General features: G+C 45.3%; 1 protein-coding gene and 1 pseudogene across 1 annotated transcript in view; one reads left to right on the forward strand and one right to left on the reverse strand.

Moving 5' to 3' along the window:
• The window catches only part of prex2 (phosphatidylinositol-3,4,5-trisphosphate-dependent Rac exchange factor 2), a 910,511-nt gene extending 894,607 nt beyond the window's left edge, over positions 1-15,904 (reverse strand). The window contains exon 1 of the mRNA XM_070891336.1: positions 15,588-15,904. Within this exon, the coding sequence (XP_070747437.1) occupies positions 15,588-15,731 (144 nt within the window). The 5' untranslated portion in view covers positions 15,732-15,904. The remainder of the gene's footprint in view (positions 1-15,587) is intronic.
• A 5,054-nt stretch (positions 15,905-20,958) lies between these two features.
• LOC139278705 (U2 spliceosomal RNA) lies at positions 20,959-21,137 on the forward strand (annotated as a pseudogene).
• Positions 21,138-23,192: the final 2,055 nt, after the last annotated feature.

The raw sequence follows: 23,192 nt of genomic DNA on the forward strand, positions 1-23,192 counted from the left end.
ACAGGATTGCAGCATTCACCAAGCTTAGCTCCTTAACAGCACCGCCCATGCTCACAACCTTTACCATCAAGCAGGACAAGAGCAGAAAGATTACGGGAATGCCAACCACTGCACGTTCCCCTCCCAGTCCGACTTGGACATATAGCACCATTCTTTCATCGTTTCTGGTTCAAAATGATGGAATTTTCCACCTAGCAACATTGTGGGAGCACTTTCACCACAAGGACTGCAGTGGTTCAAGTAGAAGGCCCAATACCACCTTCTCAGGGCAACTAGGGATGGGCTATATATTCAGCCATGCTCACATTCCAAGAACAAATCACAATCAGCAATTTGAAATATACACTAATCTGTGAGCTAATCTTCAAAACATAACTAATTGAATGCGTAAGATTACAATTCACTCTTACTATCCATAGCGCCTCGGTTTAATGTTTGAGAGATGATTTACATTGAATTTTTAAACTGCATCAGGAAGCATTTCCTTGGTTGTTCAATGTCTTCATTCTGAAACCTCAACAGCTGACATCTGCAGTATACAATAGTGTTGTGAATGCACTCTCAACATGAAGGTAATACCTGAGTGCCGTTATAAAATAATAGTAGTCTCATTGCTACTCTCATAGCAATCCAAGAGCAAAATACTCCCATTGCTATCACAGATGTATAATGTGATTATAAGACCAGAGTGTTTCATGCATTCCTGTTTCAATTTTAATGTATCATTTCCTAAAAGTTGTTTCATATTTTAAGGTTGGAGAATATCTGAACAGGGAAACAAAACACTTACCCATTTTCTCAACCTCAAACCACACACAAGAGCCCTCTATCACATCTTTGCAAATGTTTCCACTTTCCACACCACCCATCTTTTTTCAGTGAACTCCCATCCACAAACAACTTAGGTACAACTCGTATAGTACCGTTATAGCTGAATGCGAAGAGAATTCCATCAATCAGGGCTGATTGGGCTTGAACTCGGGTATTAGAGCTGACAGAAAGGTTTGCCAGAAGACCATACCATCCAGTTACCTCTTCTGGGTACATTTTAAGAGTGTGCTTGTACAGTATATTGTAATTTCCTTTGATCGTGTCATTGGGAATTTAGGAACTTTGCTGACTTCTTTAGGGTCGCTCTAAAATCTACCAATTTTTATTAGCACAACAATAAATCAGCAGTGTTCTGACAGCTAAGACATCTGGAGCTTCATTTGGTGGGAACGAAAAAGATATGAATATGAGTGCAGTCCCTCTAAATCAACAGGGGAACAATTCTATACTGACAGCAATTCCTACGGGACAGAATTTGGAAGAATTTGAACATTTCTAAGGATACTTATCAAAAGGAATAACAGCAACTCGCATTTAAATAGCCCCTTTAATGTAGGAAAACCGCCCACCTCTCCTGCGACCTCAACCACCAAGGACAAGAGAAGCAGGGGTTTAAATTGGATAACCACTGAATATGGGTATGAGAATTGCGGTACATGATTAACCCGCGCCTGTTCATTGTGCTGCAGGCAACACGTGAAAATTGATGTTGTCTGCTGATTTTGTATGATTCCCGCATGCAGTCAATGCTACTCATACAGTTTTATTGTTTGCACGTGTTAGCATGAGGCCAGATATTGCGAGTGGCTAGCGCTACTTAAAAGCAGCCTGCACCTCCGAAAGGAGAGGTGCATTATGGCTACAGTAAGTGGTGGGAGTATTTTGAAAACTGAATCTGATACTTTGAGGAATGGCTGAACATGCAAGAGGGCATGCACCAAGGTCCAAACTTTTGATACTGCACTGGAGGCCTTGGTGGAAGACGTGGAGAGAAGGAACGACATCCTGTATCCGTAGAGGACGGCAGGCCCTCGAGACAGGAAGGAGTGGGAGCAAGTAGTGGCAGAGGTTAATATAAACATAGAAACACAGAAAATAGGTGTAGGAGCAGGCCATTTGGGCCTTCGAGCCTGCACCACCATTCAATATGATCACAGCTGATCATGCAACTTCAGTACCCTACTCCTGCCTTCTCTCCATACTCCCTGATTCCTTTAGCCGTAAGGGCTACATCTAATGCCCTTTTGAATATATCCAAAGAACTGGACTCAACAACTTTCTGTGGTAGAGAATTCCATAGGTTCACAATTCTCAAGGTGAAAAAGTTTCTCCTCATCTTGGTCCTATATGGCTTACCCCTTATTCTTAGACTGTGATCTCTGGTTCTGGACTTCCCCAACATTGGGAACATTCTTCCTGCATCTAACCTGTCCAATCCCATCAGAATTTTATATGCTTCTATGAGATACCCTCTCATTCTTCTAAAATTCCAGTGAATATAAGGCTAGTCGATCCAGTCTTTCTTCATATGTCAGTCCTGCCATCCCGGGAATCGTTCTGGTGAACCTTCGCTGCATTCCCTCAATAGCAAGAATGTCCTTCCTCAGATTAGGAGACCAAAACTGCCCACAATACTCAAGGTGTGGTCTCACCAAGGCCCTGTACAACTGCAACAAGACCTCCCTGGACCTATACTCAAATCCTCTCGCTATGAAGGCCAAAATGCCATTTGCTTTCTTAACTGTCTCATGTACCTGCATGCCTACTTTCAATGACTGATGTACCATGACACCCAGGTCTCATTGCACCTCCCCTTTTACTAATCTGTCACCATTCAGATGATAATCTGCCTTCCTGTTTTTGCCACCAAAGTGGATAACCTCACACTTATCCACATTATACTGTATCTGCCATGCATTTGCCCACTCACCTAACCTATCCAAGTCACCCTGCAGCCTCTTAGCATTCTCCTCACAGCTCACACTGCCACCCAGCTTAGTGTCGTCTGCAAACTTGGAGATATTACATTCAATTCCTTCGTCTAAATCATTAATATATATTGTAAATAGCTGGGGTCCCTGCACTGAACCTTGCGGTACCCCACTAGTCACTGCCTGCCATTCTGAAAAGGACCCATTTATTCCCACTCTTAGCTTCCTGTCTGCCAACCAGTTCTCTAGCCACATCAATACATTACCCCCAATCCCATGTGCCTTTGTTTTGCACACTAATCTCTTGTGTGGGACCTTGACAAAAGCCTTTTGAAAGTCCAAATGCACCACATCCACTGGTTCTGCCTTATTCATTCTACTAGTTACATCCTCAAAATATTCTAGAAGATTTGTCGAGCATGATTTCCCTTTCATAAATCCATGTTGACTTGGACCAATCCTGTCACTGCTTTCCAAATGCGCTGCTATTACATCTTTAATAATTGATTCCAGCATTTACCCCACCACCGATGTCCGGCTAACTGGTCTATAATTCCCCGTTTTCTCTCTCCCTCCTTTTTTAAAAAGTAGGGTTACATTAGCTACCCTCCAATCCATAGGAACAGATCCAGAGTCCATGGAATGTTGGAAAATGACCACCAATGCATCTACTATTTCTAGGGCCACTTCCTTAATACTCTGGGATGCAGACTATCAGGCCCTGGGGAACTATCGGGCTTCAATCCCATCAATTTCCCTAACACCACTTCCTGACTAATAAGGATTTCCCTCAGTTCCTCCTTCTCGCTAGACCTTCGGTCCCCTAGTATTTTCGGGAGATTACTTATGTCTTTCTTAGTGAAGACAGAACCAAAGTATTTGTTCAATTGGTCTACCATTTCCTTGTTCCCCATTATGAATTCACCTGATTCTGACTGCAAGGGACCTACATTAGTTTTCACTAATCCTTTTCTTTTCACCTATCTATAAAAGCTTTTGCAGTCAGTTTTTATGTTCCCTGCCAGCTTACTCTCATACTCTATTTTCCCCTTCCTAATTAAACCCTTAGTCCTCCTCTGCTGAATTCTAAATTTCTCCCAGTCCTCAGGTTTGCTGCTTTTTCTGGCCAATTTATATGCCTCTTCCTTGGATTTAACACTATCCCTAATTTCCCTTGTTAGCCATGGTTGAGCCACCTTCCCCGTTTTATTTTTACGCCAGACAGGGATGTACAATTGTTGTAGTTCATCCATGTGATCTTTAAATGTCTGACATTACCTATCTACCGCAGTTTAACAATGTGACCTGATTTGTCAAGGTGAATTGAATCTTCAAATGGCATATCCTACCAACTGCATCACTAGCCTCATCCACTGCTCAATTCACTACACCCCCATCACCCACCTACCAACAATCTCTATCAATCAGTACTCAACCCTTCAATTCATATGGTTTACTTCACCCTCACACAATTAGCAATGTTGCAAGAATCACACCCACAACTCACAGCACACACAAACACTGGCAGCTATTCAACCACAACAACCACATCACCCAAACATATTGCAGGGTACTCAATGACACACTTTCCTCTTTCTTTCAGGGAACGGTGGTGCATAACGGGAGGCAGCAGAAAAGAAGAGGACATTTTAACCCCGACAGTGTGGCAAGGGGCATCACAGAGGCCGTGGCCATTGGTAGTGCTGGAGGAATCAATAATAATCCCCCTTTTCTCTTCCCACTTCTCCCTCATCCCAGAATCTCTTCTGACTCAAGCTGCAGATGGTGTAAGCTACACTTCTTTCCCCTCACCACAACCCAACTCGCGTCTCTTTTTCATTTCAGATACCCAAGAACTGGAACTCTCCTGGTCAGAGAAGGAAGCGGAAGAAGACAGTGATGATGAATACCGGCACTCAATCTTACACTCACAGCCATAAGCTCAGAGACTGACACTGTGCATATTTTAGAGGCTAGGATAGAGGAGGAATCGGCACGTGATGAGACACCAGGCACAACTGTGCAGGAGCCAGGGCGGGGAGGGGGCAGGGGGGGAAGGGATAGTGCAGCTGCCAGCTCACCGGAGGGAGAGGTCACACACTAGTTCTGTGCAGATGATTCAGACGAGGACTTCGACCGGCCAGGCTACAGAAGAAGGCTACTGAGTGTACACACCTAAATGCTTGGTGCATTGGGAAGCCTGTCAGAAAGCCTGTGCACAATTTCAAGGAGCACGGAGGAGTCCAGCTCCAACTTGGCACAGGGCTTTACGCAGAACTTGGAGCCCATCCTTTCATAATGGAACAGGTGGTCACCTCTGTCAGCACACCTATAGAACCCACCATGATGCAGGGTATGATGACCTATGTCACAGAAAAAACAGTTTCCATTGCAGCACAAACATAAGCCCTAGGTCTGAGTGTTGTACTGGAAGCTCAGACAGCTGCCATCATGGCTCTGAATACCACTGTTCAAAGGGGTTTCAGGGTCATCACAGCAGTCCAGCAATATGTTCTCCAGCAGATCACCAGGATTACTGAGTCGCGTCCCAGGAGTATGGCAGTGGCTCCATGGAACAGGAACCTGCTGACCTCTCTCAGGATGACTACATTCCTGCTCCCACCCTTGCCACTGTGCCAGTGCCTTTGCTGTTGCCTGTCAGCCAGCCAGCCCAGACTAAGGTGGAGCAGTCTCAAGCCAGGCCTTCTGGGCCCAGAGCTGCTCGAGTTTGTCCTCCATTAGTGCTTCCATTAAGTCTATTATCCTGCAGATTGTGGCCCACCAATATCATGTTTCCAGTTCAGGTGGGATAGCTGGAGAGCATATTGATGAGGCTGCGTTTCCTTAGGAAAGCAGCACTACATAGCTATCTGGACAGCCCCCCCAGATGCCTTCACAAGTGGAAGAAACAGAGTGCAGCCAGTCTGAGGATGTCCGTCTCAAGTACACAAACTGTTCTGGGTCCATCTCAGCACTCACCTGCTCCGAGTCAAGGGTCATCTCCATCCCAAGAGGCTCTTAGTGCTTCTGAACAGCCATCAATATCCCAGACTGCTGAACCCCACGTGGCACTTAGACAAAGTGTTAGAATAGGCGTCAAGAAAAGTTGCAAAGTCACCAGAGGTTGGCACAGTGAAAATTATTTGTATATCTTCTAAAGATAGTTTTTGATGAGTTATTATAATGATTTATATTTTGAATGTATTTTTTCTGAAGACAGTAGTGACTATGTTTTCCAGTCACTGTTTCATACAAGGAGGAATGGAGGGACTTTATCTAAAAGTCCGTTGATTAAAATGGAGCTTTCCTATGAAGAGAAAGGTGCTTTGACCATCAGTGGTTTAGGCTTCAGCGATGGTGTCCTGAATAAGTCTCAATTGTAGTTCTCTTGCTGGTGTTGCAGTTGCTTTGTTGCTTCCTCTTCCCATATCTGATAACCATCTACCATCTTCTTCTCCCTCCTCCACTAGCATGTCAACTTCTTGGTCTTTCTGAATCGCGAAGTTGTGGAGAGTATAAGAGGTCAGCAGAATTCATAATACAATCCTTTACAGACAATCCTAAATCTTCCTTTAAGCATGCCTATTGACTCCCAATGTGCATTCTTGTTTTTATGCAGGAATCTAGGCTGACGCTCCAGTGCAGGACTAAGGGACTGCTGCACTGTCGGAGGTGCTGTCTTTCAGATAAGACATTAAACCGAAGCCCCGTCTGCTCTCTCAGGTAGACAAAAAAGATCCCATGGCACTATTTTGAAGAAGAGCGGAGGAGTTATCCCCGGTGTCCTAGCCAATATTTATTCCTCAATCAACATAACAAAAACAGTTTATCTGGTCATGTCACATTGCTGTTTGTGGGAGCTTGCTGTGTGCAAATTGGTTGCCACATTTCCCACATTACAACAATGAATACACTCCAAAAAGTACTTCATTGGCTGTAAAGTGCTTTGAGACGTCCGGTGGTCGTGAAAGGCGCTATATAAAGGTAAGTCTTTCTTTCTTCTTTATTTCGGTAGGTTAGATTCTCATTCGATTGGTAAGTTAGTGGTAGGGCGGATGTCCACCTACCAGCTTGGCCCAGCGTTAACTCGCTGCTTTTTCCTGAAGTGGCTCTAATTATGTATGCAGGATTGGTTTAGAGCAGTAAAACTTCTGGTCCTTGGTTTATCACCATTGGGACGGGGGGAATTCACATTGTGCCACTATATTTAAAACACTGCAGATGATTAAAGAGCCACATGCATTTTGTGAATTCACACCACAGAAAGTGAAAGATTGCAAGAATGAATGAAGAAGGAGTAGCCTTGGCGGCGGCAGAGATTCAGCAGCAGGAAGAGGCCCCACATTTTCTGAAGTATCTGTGGATGTTGTACTCACTGAAGTGAGGGCTAGAAGGGATGGAATCCCAGTGACATCACCCCAATAGACGGTGGTGTAAACAATTAAATGGGAAAGATTGGGAAGGTGAATTTTATTTTAACAAAATGGATCACATAGGACTACAGAACTTGTTACTAAAGTGATCTTGATCCTGCCAAGTAATAGCAGGTAATGTTATATCTGGTACTTTTACTTGTTTTGTGCCAAGCGTGTTGCTCCATAACACCATATTTAACTGCTGCAGACACCTTTTTTTCTCAGTGCTTTATGTCATCCCATGAATCGAGCTGACATCTGTGCAAATCAGTGATCAGCACTGAACCATCAAAGCAACTAGAGTGCATATCTTTATGATTTTTCACCAGACCTCCTCTGTGCCTGAAACTGTGACCATCCAAACCTCGCCTCCTACTTCCTGCTGCCCCATCAGTTAGAGGAAGTTCAAAGGGGCTGGTTGGTGCCATGAGAGATTTGTGTGCAGCCATACGATCAACGCTGGAGAAATGCAAGGTGGAGTTTGAGTTTTCAGGAGGACACATGCAAAGTAGATGTTATTATTTTCAGAATCTCTCCAGATATTTTTCTTATGCTCAGCACCAAGCAATATGCCATATGTGAGCCTTCACCCCCTATAAACCAAAATCTCACCTCATGCACACAATATCTGGTAATGAGGCATTGTCCAGGTCAAACAGAAATAACTCCTGTTACTGTAATTTTTGTTTAATTCATTCCTGGGATATGGGTGTCGCTGGCAAGGCCAGCATTTATTTCCCATCTCTAATTGCCCTTGAGAAGGTGGTGGTGGTGAGCCGCCTTCTTGGAACCTCTGCAGTCGGTGATGTGAAGGTACTCCCATAGTGCTGTTAGGGAGGGAGTTCTAGGATTTTTACCCAGTGACGATGAAGAAATGGCGATATATTTCCAAGTCAGGATGGTATGTGACTTGGAGGGGAACTTGCTTACTGGAAATGTCACAATCTGTCTCATGTTAATCTAGTCTTTAGATAGTGGAAGAATAATCACTCTATCATGCTGTGTGGTTTAGGAATCAGATTTATTAAAAGTATAAATTAAACGCACAGCAGATCTCATTAAATGACAACATTTAATTTCCAGTTTCACTGTTCACAAAATAATAAAAGATGCTATGATTCACTAACTCTCTTGATAACATTGAACTCAGACCAGCATCCATAATACAAAACTTAGATTGAGTCCACTCCCACAGAGCCTTCGAGTGTTCACTTCTACATCAATAGAACAAGAACTGCAGAACTTGCAGGAAGCTCCTGAATATATTTCTCTGCCTGCGTACAGAACTGTCAATCAGCCCTTTCCTTCAAAGACAGCACGTGGGACATTCCCCACCATGAGAACTGGGTTCAAATTTTACAGGCATTGCCACTCATCAAAGATGACAGCCTGTCTCCACAGAATCTACAGGAAAGCTTTCCTTCGAAGGGCTACATTCCATTAGTGTTTGCGGCATACACATCAAAACTGACTAAAGACAGTGGATTTCTCTATGGAAAATATACAAGAAGATGGGAAAATATAGGACTGTAATAGATCTACAGTCCATCTGGCCAGTCTCAAAAAATACCACTCCATCATTTACTCCTTCAAATATCTAACTAATTCCCTACCGCCTCCTTGGACAGTCCTTTCCATTGGTTCACCACAAGAACATGACTGATTTTGCTAGCCATCTAGGTCCAGTGTCTTACATTTCAAATGATGAACTCAAAGAAAGATATGTTTTATTTCTTTGTCTGATTTCCACCTACCCCAGAAATTCTGTTAAGGAGACTAACTATGACCATACAACAGAAAAATATTCGCTGCTACCCTAACCTTTTTTTGATTTTAGCTCTTCTCTTTTACCATGTTATTTATCTTGGGCAAGTGCTACATGTGCTTTATACAGTACTTCAAGATCAATCTGCTTTTTTGCCCCTATCTCTGCATTACTTCTATGATTGCCTACATTGGACGTTTCCTTTATATCCTTTTTCCCTAGTGGTAGTTATCAGCTCTCTACACTGTATAATATTTCTAAACATAATCCACTTTCCAGTCATGCTTTTTTAACTTTAACAGTGCTGTCCGGTCAGTTTTCTTAGCTCACAATTCATCCCCTCAAAATCTTCTCTTATAAAGTTGAATATTTCGGTTGTCATCATTCGCTTTTGCATCAGAAACCAACCTTGAGCTTCATCTTAGTGTGGTCACTGTCACCAAAGTATTCTCTGACTCTCTGGGCTGCTTTACCATCTCTCGATTGTTACTTAATATAAGGTCCAATAGTGCAGCTACTCATGTCAGTTCCTTGACCAATTGTTCCATCTAACAATCCAATATTGTGTCTGGGATTCAACATTGCAAATTTTATGATTTCCCCAATCTCTCTCTTGTAATTTGAAGTCACCCATAACAACTGCATCTGTTTCTGTACATGCTTAATTTATTTGACTGTAAAGTTGTGGGCCAGTCCCTCCTCCTGACCTAGCAGTCAATGGCAGATACCCACAATTAATTTCCTTTCCCTTACATTGATTATCCCTATCTACAGGATTTCCACTTTTTATATACCCATACATAATAGGTCCATCTCTATAGGTTATTACTGAACTGTCTCTCCAGAAAAGTATAGGAACATTGGAACAGCAGTAGGCAATTCAGCCCCTCGAGCCTGTTCCGCCATTCAATCAGATCATGGCTGAGCTGCACTTCAACTCTATTTGCCCACTTTTGATCCATATCTCTCAATACCCTTACCTACCATATTGATCCTGTCTTGAAAATTTCAATTGACCCAGCATTCACAGCCCTTTTGAGGGAGAGTTTTCCAGATTTCCACTACCAATTGTGTAAAAAAAAAAGTGTTTCCTGATTTCCTACTAAATATCCAAGCTCTAATTTTATGATGTCGCCTTGTTCTGGAATTCCTCACCAGAGTAAATAGTTTGTTTGTATCTGCCCTTTTAAATCCCTTTATCATTTTAAAGACCTTGAATCAATCAACCCTTAACCATCTAAATGCAAGGAAATACAAACCATGTTTATGTATTTTCGGGTCTTCTGTGCTCCATTTTTCACCCCGGAGCGGCGGCAATGAGGTCTTCTGGGCAGCCGGGCAGCCTCCAGCGGGGATCCTCGGGTCCGGTTTTACAGCGGCACAGAGCAGCACCACCATGCAATGCCGCTGGTTGCAACACTGGCACAATTGTTGACTTCAGCCTGACTCGTGCACCCCGCAGCGTGCCCCGCAGTGGACGCCTGGGAAATCAGACAGTAAAACGATACCGACTGCAGAGAGGTAAGTAATAGAATCATAAAGTAAATGTGATCGTTTTTTCTTTTTTTTTGCGATTTATGTTGTGATGGCATAGGCAATGTTTTGGGAATGTTTTTATGGGGTTGTTTTCTCCCTAGGCGTCTCTCAGGGCGCTCCCGGCCCGGCTCTTTAGCTCGGGATTTTCTCATCCTAGCGCCCAACAGAGGTGTACAACACCTCCCTTAGCGCTGTGCCCCCTGACTCAGGGCCCAGCTGCCCAATTTTACTTACTGAGGCACAAATTGTTCCTGGGCACAAACTTTACCACCCCGATGCCATTACCGCCCCGAAATCATCAAAGCTGAAAATCCAGCCCTTTAAAACTTAGTATCATTGTAGTGAATTGGCACTGTTCCCCTTCAACGTCAATACATCTTTCCTGAGATAGTGCCAAAAACTGAACGCAGTACTGCAGATGGGTCTGACTAAGGCTCTGTATGACTGGAATACAAAAGTGAGGATGTTATTTTTCAATCACCTTTCAATTCCATTAGCATTTTTGGTCACTTTTTGTATCCCAAGTTTTTAGTAATTTGTGTACATGGCCATTCTCCTCCACAGCTCCCAGTATCTCACCATTAAGAAAATGTTCTGATTTGTCTTTCTTGGATCTAAAGTGGATGTCCTCACACCTCTCCACATTTAAATCCATCTCCTATAGTTTTGATCACTAAATCTATTGACATTCCTTTATAGAGTCTATGCCCCTAGTATATGTCCCTTTGTAACTTACTGTCCCATTCACATATCTTACTGTGCCTCCTAACTTAGCATCATCTTCAAACTTATATATACACAACTCTGTATTCCTTCATCCCAGTCATTAATATACATGGTGAAAAACTGAGGCCCCAGTACAGATCCCTGTGGAACATCAATTGTCACATCCCACCATTCAGCAACCATTCCCTCTACCCCTGTTCTATGTCTCCTACCTCCCAACCAATTACCAATTCATGTTACAAGGTTACTTCCAATTCCATGCACTTTCATTTTTGTTAATCTCTTGTCCAGAACTTTAACAAATGCATTCTGGAAGTCCATATAGACAACATCCATAGGTACCATGCTAGTGACCTCCTCAAGAGTTCAACCATCAATTAGCCAGGCATGATATACCATTCACAAATCCATGCTGACTCTCTTTGATCACACTTGTCCAAGTGCTTAGTCACTCCATCTCTGATGACAATTGATGTTAAACTTACAGGTCTGTCATTACCTGCTTTCTCCCTCCCTCCATTCTTAAATTATCTCTTCTTTGATTCTGAAGACTCTTATCATTCATACATAAAATTTACCACTCTAGACTGATGTGTCTTTATCATTATTTTCCCATGTTGTCATATCCTTATACTCCAGAGTATTTACCTGAACCATCAACTACCAGGCCTTTGTTGACTCAATAACATAATGTGACAATTGGAAGTAAACTGTTTAGTAGACAGGAAGTGCACACTGACACATTGGGGCAAAATTTGTGGTTGGTATGACGATGTACTCTCAGAGTGCGCCTAAACCCAGAACTTGCGATCTGTAAAGAAATCTCTTGACAGATCCACTGCATCCAAAACTAAAGGACCTCTGCAGGCGCTTGCCCGACTTCTGCCCAGCAAATGTCCTTCAAATTCTTATGATTGAAAAAAAGCAGGAGTAAGGTCTGCTTTTATCAGCGTAAGACTTTTAAAGTACAGAAAATTACATTTAAAAAAAATAATTTATACATTTAAAATATTGTAATAAAGGTAAGTTTATTTATAGACCCTTTAAAATATGAAATTACATTTTTGTTTTAAATAATTCATTAATTCAATTTTTATTAATTTGAAATCTGTGGTTTTTTTAAAAGTTATTTTCAGTGTTTCTGTGTTTTGGGGGGTAGTCCCATTCATACTTATAAGAACATAAAAACATAAGAAATAGGAACAGAAGCAGGCCATACGGCCCCTTGAGCCTGCTCCGCTGTACAATAAGATCATGGCTGATCTGGTCATGGACTTAACAGCACTTCCCCGCCCGCTCCCCATAACCCCTTATCCCCTTATCGTTTAAGAAACTGTCTATTTCTGTCTTAAATTTATTCAATGTCCCAGCTTTCTCAGCTCTCTGAGGCAGTGAATTCCACAGATTTACAACCCTCTGAGAGAAGAAATTTCTCCTCATCTGTTTTAAATAGGCAGCCCCTTATTCTAAGATCATGCTCTCTAGTTCTAGTCTCCTCCATCAGTGGAAACATCCTCTCTGCATCCACCTTGTCAAGCCCCCTCATAATCTTATACGTTTCGATACGATCACCTCATTCTTCTGAATTCCAATGAGTAGAAGCCCAACCTATTCAACCTTTCCTCATAAGTCAAACCCCTCATCCCCGGAATCAACCTAATGAACCTTCTTTGAACTGCCTCCAAAGCAAGTATATCCTTTCGTAAATATGGAAACCAAAACTGCACGCAGTATTCCAGGTGTGGCCTCACCAATACCTTAAAAAGCTGTAGTAAGACTTCCCTGCTTTTATAATCCATCCCCTTTACAATAAAGGCCAAGATTCCATTGGCCTTCCTGATCACATGCTGTACCTGCATACTATCCTTTTGTGTTTCATGCACAAGTACCCCCAGGTCCTGCTGTACTGCGGCACTTTGCAATCTTTCTCCATTTAAATAATAACTTGCTAGTTGATTTTTTTCTGCCAAAGTGCATGACTTCACACTTTCCAACATTATATTCCGTCTGCCAAATGTTTGCCCACTCACTTAGCCTGTTGGTGGTTACATATATATGGAACTCACATAAGTATGAATGGGGATCCCCCTACTCTGATAGGTTGGGCCGACCCATGTGATCCCAGTGAAACATATGAACCCTGACATACGTGTGTGTCTATGAAAGCCTTCGTGTAGAGGCCCATGACCACCAGTCGCCAAAACCTCCGGGACCATAAGAACATAAGAAATAAGAGCAGGAGTAGGCCATTTGGCCCCTCGCGCCTGTCCATTCATTAAGCTCATGGCTGATCTGTACTTGGCCTCAACTCCACTTTCCTGCCCACTCCCCATAACCTTTAACTCCCCTATAGTTCAAAAATCTGCCTATCTCCACCTTATATATTCAATGACCTAACCTCCACCACCAGATACTTCCATAGAAATATTTGTGGTTGGAGGCATCCGCCCGCAGGAAGCCTCCGACCGCAAATTCTGGGCCATCACTCGTTGATCTTCAATGGCACTGCACACAATCAGTCAAGATAAAGGTAGGCTTGACTTTGTTCAGGTGAAGTAGGATTAGAGAGGGATGGTTAATTGAGCCAGAGTGTGCAGACGTAATTCACTCCCTACTTTAAATTCACACACTCTGTGCTTACTTTGCTATAATATTTTGATTTTATAGTATAGTTCAATAGAAAAACATGCATTAATTTGGCAAGCAGAGAAGTAAAGTTGCGTGGAATATTTCTCTGCAGTGCAGACCAGGGAGCCGAGAGACACAAAGATAAGGTGCTACCGCGCCACCACTGGACAATTTTACATTGGCAGTTTCCGTTATAAGTATGGACCTGGGAATTTATCATGGGAAACGGACTGTGTTCTAATGTAACTTTTTACATTTATTATATAGATATATCTGGCAAGTTTCTAAAACATCTAGTTATCTGACTGAATAGTTATATCTTGCCTAAACAATCAGAAAGACAGACCCAAGTCAAATCCTGTTTCTCATTGAATAGGATATGAATCTGCTGCCAGGTTTATTTGTAGCAGGATCTATCTACAAGTGCCTGGCTTTGCAGTGCCGACACACGTATCAGTTTGCAAGTATTTATATGTTAATTTTATCACACTGCGACTTTAATGATGTAAATTGAATGCCTAAATTGTATAACCAGATTGTTTCCTGCTGATTCATTAGACATTGTCGTTGAAAATCGGTTCTCCCCCAACTTAACAGCACATGGCACTCCAAATTGCTAAGTTAAAACTATATAATGTAACTCAACAACTGACCATGTTATCTCCGAAATTTACAAGGCAGTTAACAGCTTTCAAAAAATAAATCTCATTTTGTTTTGTATTTTTCCTTCAGGATACCAACCATTTCGCAGCCTATTGTTTGGTCTCTTTCCCAGTCCCTCGGGGCTCCCTTAAATCAGGAAATAAAGTTTATATAAATAGGCACCGAATTCCCGGGATTCGCGTCATTTCCTCTCTAATCACAGAAAAGCCAGATCGGCTTTTCCAAGCATTTCCCGCAGGGCTACTCATTGTGCAAACTTTCTCACCATCTGCACCGTTTCTACTGATAAAACCTTGTTGGCATTTTCGCTGGTTCTTAAAAGGCACTTGAAGTATGTTTATTCTGCAGCCTGGGTTGCTCTCCCCACAATGTGGAACAGCAGGACTGCTGCTCCGAGTGATAAAGCCGATCAGGACATTGAACCACATGGGGAAAGCTGTGCACGACGCCGGCCACAGCGACCAGAAATCTAACTGAGAGAGCCCATTGAAACGGTAAACACAAAACCTTCACTATCACAGCAAGAAAATCCGGACCAAGCCAAGCACTAAATTGGCGCTCAAAAAAGTAAGGAGGAAGTTTATGCCATTATGTGTCGTGGGGCACAGCCTGACGTTTACAGGTATCGCTGTATGATGGGCAACGGGTTTGGACTGGGACCCACGCCAGAACCTTTACTGCAATCCTGTTACTGGGGGAGGGGTTCTCCTCTCAAATGGTGGAGACATGCTGTCTTCGCTCATATAGTTGGACCCAATATATGTATGCAAAATTAAAAACGTGACAGATTATACTCTTCCAACGATTCGCAAATCAATATTAAAGAATTCAATTATATGATTATAACAGACGTCCAGCGAAATTCATAAACATGGCTTATTAACGAATTGATAGTAGGATTTGAGAGAACGCTATCATTCAGCTTGAATCAAACTTCACTGTAGCCTCAGTTGAAGAGCTTTGCGATACTGAGACTAATGTGACAAAAATATCCATGAATACAGCTGTAACTTTCAACAGGTCCACGAAACGTGTTCAAGTTAGAAAAGAGATCATTTAAAAAGTAAACATGCAAAATGTTCGCGAACTTACGGAGACGAGAAACTCCAATGTCTCCACATAATCCTTCTCGGTCTTCAGGATTTCAGTCAAAACACAAACTCGAAGACGAAGCTGCTTCTCCAAATCCTTGCCGCTAATTTCTCCTTTACCCTCCGACTTTCCCTCTTCGGTCATTTTACTTCAGCGATACCTGTTTATGTGAGCTGGTGCCAGCAGCTCACTCCGTTGTTAGCACGACTTACAAAAGTTTTCCCTCGTCACTTCAGGGGGATCAGTCCGGGAACATGAAGAGTGCTTTCCTCGGGATTCGGTGAGTTTGAGCCGAATGTTGAAGAAGGCGGGGTGGGTGGTGGGGGGGGGAGGTTTCCCGTCAGCTGGGCGAATCCAGTAAATCAAGGAGGCAGCCGAGGCGGGGAGGGCTGCAGAGGGCACTGGGTCCGCGCCCACTAAATGCTGCGGAAAGGAGCCATATGGAATAAACTGTGGGAAAGGCACTGATACATTTACACATTCATCAAAAACTTTCATGTGACCAGCCCGCGGTATCAGGAAAGAATAAAGGAAAACTACCTTGGAAACTGTAGCGTGCGACCCAAGTGTCATTAAAAGCGCGCTCTTGTTTCATAACACTGTGCACATTGCACGCCCTTAACATTGACAATATGTCCATGAAATCTGCTCGCAGTCCTGGTTTTGTACTGACCGTACATTAACTAGAGAAAGATGCCAGGGATTTCTGGCAATCTTCAGAATGTCTAAACTGGTGGGGGGAGGTCTGATAAGGATCAGTTTATCTTTTGCTTCGCGAAAAGTTGAGAGTTCTGAGGTTAATGAGACCAAAATGTATTAAAAATCAGTAATCTGGATAGTAACCAGAATACGATTTTATTAATACAAAAGCAAAATACTGCAGATGCTGGAAATCTGAAATAAAAACAGAAAATGCTGGAAATACTCTGGGTCAGGCAGCATCTGTGGAGTTTGCTGTCCATTGCCCCATCCGCGAAGTCACAGATGCTCTGTACAGAAGGAGGAGGGACTACATCTCCCCACGAGCAGCGAGAAGCAGCACGAGCGTGCATGTGGCTTTGTCAGGATAGTGGGCCATGGTGCAGGGAGGCATTGACTGCACCCATGTTGCTTTGAGGGCACCGCATCACAATAATGAGATCTTCCGTAACCGCACAGGCTACCACTCACTGAATGTACAGTTGGTGTGCGCCCACACATGCAGAATACTCACCGTCAATGCCCACTGTCCTAGCAGCAGCCACAATGCCTTCACCCTGTGCCAGACCAGTGAGCCAGCTCTGTTCCAGCCCCCAAATGAAGCTCACGGTTGGCTGCTCAAAGACAAGGACTATCTGCTATGCACCTGGCTCATGACTCCCCTCCATAACCCCACCACTCCTGCCCTGCACTCATACAATGAGAGCCATGCCGTTACAGTAACGTCATTGAGCAGACCATCAGAGTGCTGAAGCAACGGTTCCGCTGCCTTGACCACTTGGCAACAGTCCTGCAGTATTCACCTGAGCGGGTGTCCCAACCTGGCCATTATGAGCCGTTGCCACCAGGCATAGCCACACCACCTCAGGAAGAGGAGGAGGAGCAGCAACAGCCGCGACGGAGGAGGCAGCGACTCCATCGCAATCCTGCAAGGGAGGTCCGCAATCATCTCATCAGAGCTCATTTCCAGTGATTTTCCACCCACTTCCCGGTTCCTGTGGACATCCCCATCACCACATCAATTTGCCCTTCCATGCCAAAGCTCCAAGACTGAAATGAGAGACAACAGCAAATATTAAACATTCCAATCAACATTTATCAAACAACAATAAAATGTATAACTGTGTATTTATTCATCACCCTTGTGCATTTCCTTATATCCCCTCTTTTATTGACCTATTGTAACAGTGTGTCCCCTGTGGCTGCAGCATGGCTAGTGGAGGGCTGCTGTGTGTCAGGGTCCGAGACTACAGATGGCCTTCCAGGATGCCCTGGACCAGCTCTGGGCCTAGAAGGCCCGGCTGTAGACTGCTTCTCCTCAGGCTGGGCGGCGGCAGTCTGGGCTGGCTGGGTGACAGGCAGCGACAAGTGCAATGATGGAGTGGCAGTGGTGGGATCAGGAATGCTGTCATCCTGAGAGAGGACAGCAGGTTCCTGCTCCACTGACCCACTGTCACTCACCTGGAGCAACACCTCAGTATCCCTACCAATCTGCTGCAGGACAGATTGCTGAGCTGCTGTGACACCGTGAGGTCCCCGATTGACTGTGGTGGACCCAGCGGCGATGGCATGCAGCTGAGACTGCATGAGAGCAGACTGAGCTTCCAGGCGAGCAACCATTGACTCCATTACAGCACCAAGACATTGTGTTGCTTCCACCTGTGCCGCAATGGAAGCTGCCACATCGCCCATGACATGCGTCACGAGATCCAGATCTGCACAGTCTCTCTGGGAGTCCACCATCATCTGCACACGAGCATTGATGGCTCTATGGTGTGCTCAGAGCTGTGTACAATGTGAACTCCTCCATGCTCCTTACCACTTCCGACAGGCTCTCGGGCACCCTTGCCATTGCACCTTTCATGTCGGAGTGCACGGCCGAACCCTTTATGTGAACACCTTCCCATCGAGGCCCTCATGTGAGTCCAGTGTAGCAGAACTCACATGCGAACTCGCCCTCTGGGTAGATGGCTCCCACGGTTCCCTTTCCCCTTGACCATGCTGCAGCCCACTCGGCCCCGGTGCATCAGCCAGTGTAGACCCCTGTACTAAGCTAACCTCTAAGAAGCGTGTAGTGCCAGTATCTGAGCTGGTGCCTGCGGGTGAGGGAAACAATGACAGTGCTTGGCTCCTCCTCCTCCTCTCCCTCCTAATCCTCATCCCCCTCTTCTCTCTCGTGACTCAGTTTGGGGCGCAGGGGGGGCTCAGGCACAGGCTGCTCATCTGCTGCATGGTTATCTGAAAGCATGAATGGCATGAGAGTCACGCTAAGGTGAGGGCAGGGGGGACAGGAATGGAGAAAGTAAGGCAGACAGTATGAGGAGCTGGAAAGTGATGAGGCCTTCTGGTTTAACGGGGAAGTGGGATGAGAAGAGGGGCTAATGATACCATTGTTGCCTCGGTGGGCTCGACGTCTCCCCCGGCCATGGCACCCATCATCTGCGGGCCAATGAGCCGCAGCAGTTAAGTGCTGGTTTGCAGAGTGTGCACACATAGAGGCTCAGAGGCTGGTATGTAAGAGTTGTACAAACGTAGTCACCTTGACCACCCGACTGAGGTCTTTAAATTCTTGCAGCACTTTGTTAGGCTTCTATCAACCACGGTGCTGGCCAACACCTCTGTTGCCACCTCTGCCCACAATGCCTTAAAACCTGTAGCATTGGCCTTCTTCCAGATGTAGGGAACAGAGCATCCCTCCTTCTCTCCACTGCCCCACCAATGTCTCCAATGCCAGGTCATTGAAACACGTGGTTCTTCTAAGAGATATTGGAGCAGCCATCGAAGACCTTCATTGCAGCACTCAGTCAACTTCAGCAATGAAAAAATGACCCGGTGCTACCTGAAACGACATTCCCTTTAAGAACTGGAATGAGCAGCAGGCTGATTATTGCTGAATGAAAGTCGGCTGAAATTGGGTGCAGCTCTGGTAATAGCACCCCTGCAGCACCCCACTGAGGTCATTAGCACCTCAGATACTACCTCCCTTCATTTCTGAGGCGAAAGTGTCCAATTTCCCACAAATTTTCAGCCCATCTCGCCTGGCACTAATGTTCAAAGAGATAAAACTTAGCGCCCCAAAAGTGGTGCTACTGAATTTCACCCCCATATTTGTTTTATTTGTTCATGGGATGTAGGCGTCACTGGCAAGGTTAGCATTTAATGCCCATCCCTAATTGCCCTTGAGAAGGTGGTAGTGAGCCGCTTTCTTGAACTGCTGCACTCAGCATGGTGAAGGTACGCCCATAGTGCTGTTAGGGAGGGAATTCCAAGACTTTGACCCAACAACAATGAAAGAACGGTGATATACTTCCAAGTCACGATGCTATGTGACTTGCAGGGAATCTTGGAGGGGATGGTGTTCCCATGTGCATGCTGTCCTTGGCTTTCTAGGAGGTAGTTGATGTCAATGATGGATCGGATTAGGCGGTGGTCCATCCAGTAGTCGTCAGCTCCTGTCATGGCATTGGGATGAGCACATCTTTGCGATCCCTGGCTCGGATGATGACATAGTCGAGCAGGTGCCAGTGCTTGGAGCGAGGGTGTTGTCACAATGCCCTCTGGCGGAACAAACTGTTGGTGATGACAAGTTCATGTTCTGGACATTTTGTCAGGAGTAGGGTACTGCTGGAGTTGGTTTTCCCAACCCCCTCTCTTCCAATCACGCCTTCCCAGAGGTCTGTGAACTTGCCAACCCTGGCATTGAAGTCATCGAGGAGGATCAGTTTGTCGCCCGTGGGCTTGCAGGACAGGGATTTTTCGAGGTTGAAGTAAGAACCCTCTTTGGCCTCATCTGTTGCATCGAGTGTTGGGGCGTATGCACTGATGACTGTGGTGCACTGGTTCCGGGATAGGGTGAGTCGAAGAGTCATGAGGCATTTGTTAGCCCTACAGGGGGAGTCTTTGAGGCGGTTGACCAGGTCATTTTTGATGGCGAAGTTGACTCCGTGGAGGTGGTGTTCCTCCTCTGGTTTCCCTTTCCAAAAGAAGGTATAACCTCCACATTGTTCCTTGAGCTGGCCTTCCCTTGCCCGCTGGGTCTCGCTTAGGGCAGCGATGTCGATAACAAAGCGTCTAAGTTCCCGGGCAACTATGATGGTGCGGCATTCCAGTCTGTCGTTGTTGGTGTTGTCCATGAGGGTCCTGACATTCCAGGTCCCGAACTTCATGTTGGAGGAGTGGAAGATGCCTGTGCGTGAGTTCTTTTAACGTGGGATGGTCGTTGCACTCCGACAACCACACAGGCTTAGCTGAGCAAGGTCTTGGTCCAGTGGCAAGGGGGTCCAAGACAACTGGAGACCAGGCACTGCTGTATGGGTACCGCTATACATAGTCAATGTACTTACCGAGGTGTACGAAAGCATTGACCTTATGCTAAATATCAGGAAGACAAAGGTCCTTCACCAGCCTGTCCTCGCCGCACAGCACTGCTCTCCAGTCATCAAGATCCACGACGCAGCCATGGACAACATGGACCACATTCCTTATCTCGGGAGCCTCCTATCAACAAGAGCAAGCATTGACGACGAGATCTAACACCGCCTCCAGTGCGCTAGTGCAGCCTTCGGCCGCCTGAGCAAAAGAGTGTTTGACGACCAGGCCCTCAAAACTGTCACCAAGCTCATGGTCTACAGGGCTGTAGTAATACCAGCCCCCCATGTGGCTCAAAAACATGGTCGCTTCTCGGCCTTTTGGCTAAGATCAAGTGTAGTATCTATTCTTATCAGTTTAATATCCCCTATGGGGACATGATATTGAATTGATTTTTGGACAGGGAGCTGGATCAGGGGCATGCCCCGTCCACTCCATGCACAGACCTGGTATTGCAATATTTCCAGGAACGGTGCAACTTCGCCTCTCGGCCTTTTGGACTAAGATCAAACACATTGGCGCAAAGTGATCTTTGGCGTTAGAGTTGATCTGGAACGAAATTGGATTTAAAAAAAAAACATGGACCATGTACAGCAGACACCTCACGTCGTTGGAGAAATACCACCAATATGCCTCTGCAAAAACCCTGGGAGTACAGACGTACCAACGTCAGCGTCCTCATCCAGGCCAACATCCCCAGCATTGAAGCACTGACCACACTTGATCAGCTCCGCTGGGCAGGCCACATCGTTCGCATGCCAGTCACGAGACTCTCAAAGCAAGCGCTCTACTCGAAACTCCTTCACGGCAAACGAGCCAAAGGTGGGCAGCGGAAACATTACAAGGACACCCTCAAAACCTCCCTGCTAAAGTGCGACATCTCCACTGACACCTGGGGAGTCCCTGGCCAAAGACCGCCCTAAGTGGAGGAAGCACATCCGGGAAGGCACTGAGCTCCTCGAGTCTCATCGCCGAGAGCATGTAGAAATCAAGCGCAGGCAGCGGAAAGAGCGTGCAGCAAACCAGTCCCACCTACCCCTTCCCTCAACAACTATTTGTCCCATCTGTGACAGAGACTGTGGTTCTCATAGTGGACTGTACAGCCATCGAAGAACTCATGTTAAGAGTGGAAGCAAGTCTTCCTCAATTCCGAGGGACTGCCTATGATGATGATGAGGTGGTAGAGTTCACGGGTTCAGGAGGTGCTTCCAAAGAAGCCTTGTTGAGTTGCTGCAGTGCAACTTGTAGATGGTACACACTGCAGTCACAGTACACTGGTGATGAATGGAGTGAATATTTAAGGTGGTGGCTGGTGTGCCAATCAAGCAAGCTGCTTTGTCCTGGATGGTGTCGAGCCTCTTGTGTGTTGTTGGAACTGTACTCCAGGCAAGTGGAGAGTATTCAATCACACTCCTGATTTGTGCCTTATAGATGGTGGAAAGGCTTTGGGGAGTTAGGAGACAAGTCACTCGCTGAAGGATACCCAGCTTCTGACCTGCTCTTGTAGCCACAATATTTATGTGGCTGGTCCAGTTAAGTTTCTGGCCAATGTTGAATCCCTAGGATGGTGGGAGATTTGGTGATGGTTATGCCGTTAAATGTCATGGGGAGGTGATTAGACTCTCTCATGTTGGAAATAGTCATTGCCTGGTGTTACGTATGGAGAAAGAGTCAGGCTGAACATTGTGAGCTCAAAGTAAACTGTGAGCTTAGTCTTTTATTGCAGGTCTCCAGAGTGCCTCTCCAACCTGTGAGGCCTCCTTAAATACCTGTGCTCTCAAGGGATTATGGGATCCCTTGGGACTCCAGGGGATGAGCCCTCTGGTGGCTGTACAGAGTAAATACAAGTTTACATATATAACAACACTCTCCTCCCCACCCCCCTGCCCCAAGTCAACAGTGTAACTATTTACAAGGTGAGTCGATCTGGGGCCCTTCTTGCCCTGGTTGATCGTCTTGGTGTGAAACCTGGTATTGGTGAATCGACTGTTGAGCTCTCGCTGGGCTGCTGTGCAGCTGACCTTGCTGGGTTGCCTGGTGTGGTGAGTCCTGCTGGGCTGATGTGGATGATGGGTTCTGCTTCGTAGCCAACCGCAGTGCCGGTTGCCACTGGTATGTATGTTGGGGGGTCAAAGAAGGTAGGATCCAAAGTGGGTTGCTCAGGATAGTCCTTGAATCTGAATTTGATTTGGTCCAAGTGTTTCCGGTGAATGAGTCCATTTGAAAGTTTGACCTGAAACACCCTGCTTCCCTCTTTGGCCATGACAATGCCTGGAAGCCACTTGGGATCTTGTCCATAATTCAATTCAAATAGAGCGTCATTGATTTCAATCTCGCGTGACACATTTGCACTATCATGGTGTGTACTTTGTCGAAGCCGCCTGCTCTCTACCTGTTCATGTAGATCAGGGTGAACTAACAAAAGTCTTGCCTTAAGTGCTCTTTTCATGAGCAGTTCAGCAGGTGGGATCCCAGTGAGTGAATGGGGTCTCGTGCGGTAGCTGAGCAGGACTCGGGATAGGCGAGTCTGCAATGAGC

Source organism: Pristiophorus japonicus, chromosome 1, assembly GCF_044704955.1.
Source record: "Pristiophorus japonicus isolate sPriJap1 chromosome 1, sPriJap1.hap1, whole genome shotgun sequence".
NCBI lineage: Eukaryota > Metazoa > Chordata > Chondrichthyes > Pristiophoridae > Pristiophorus > Pristiophorus japonicus.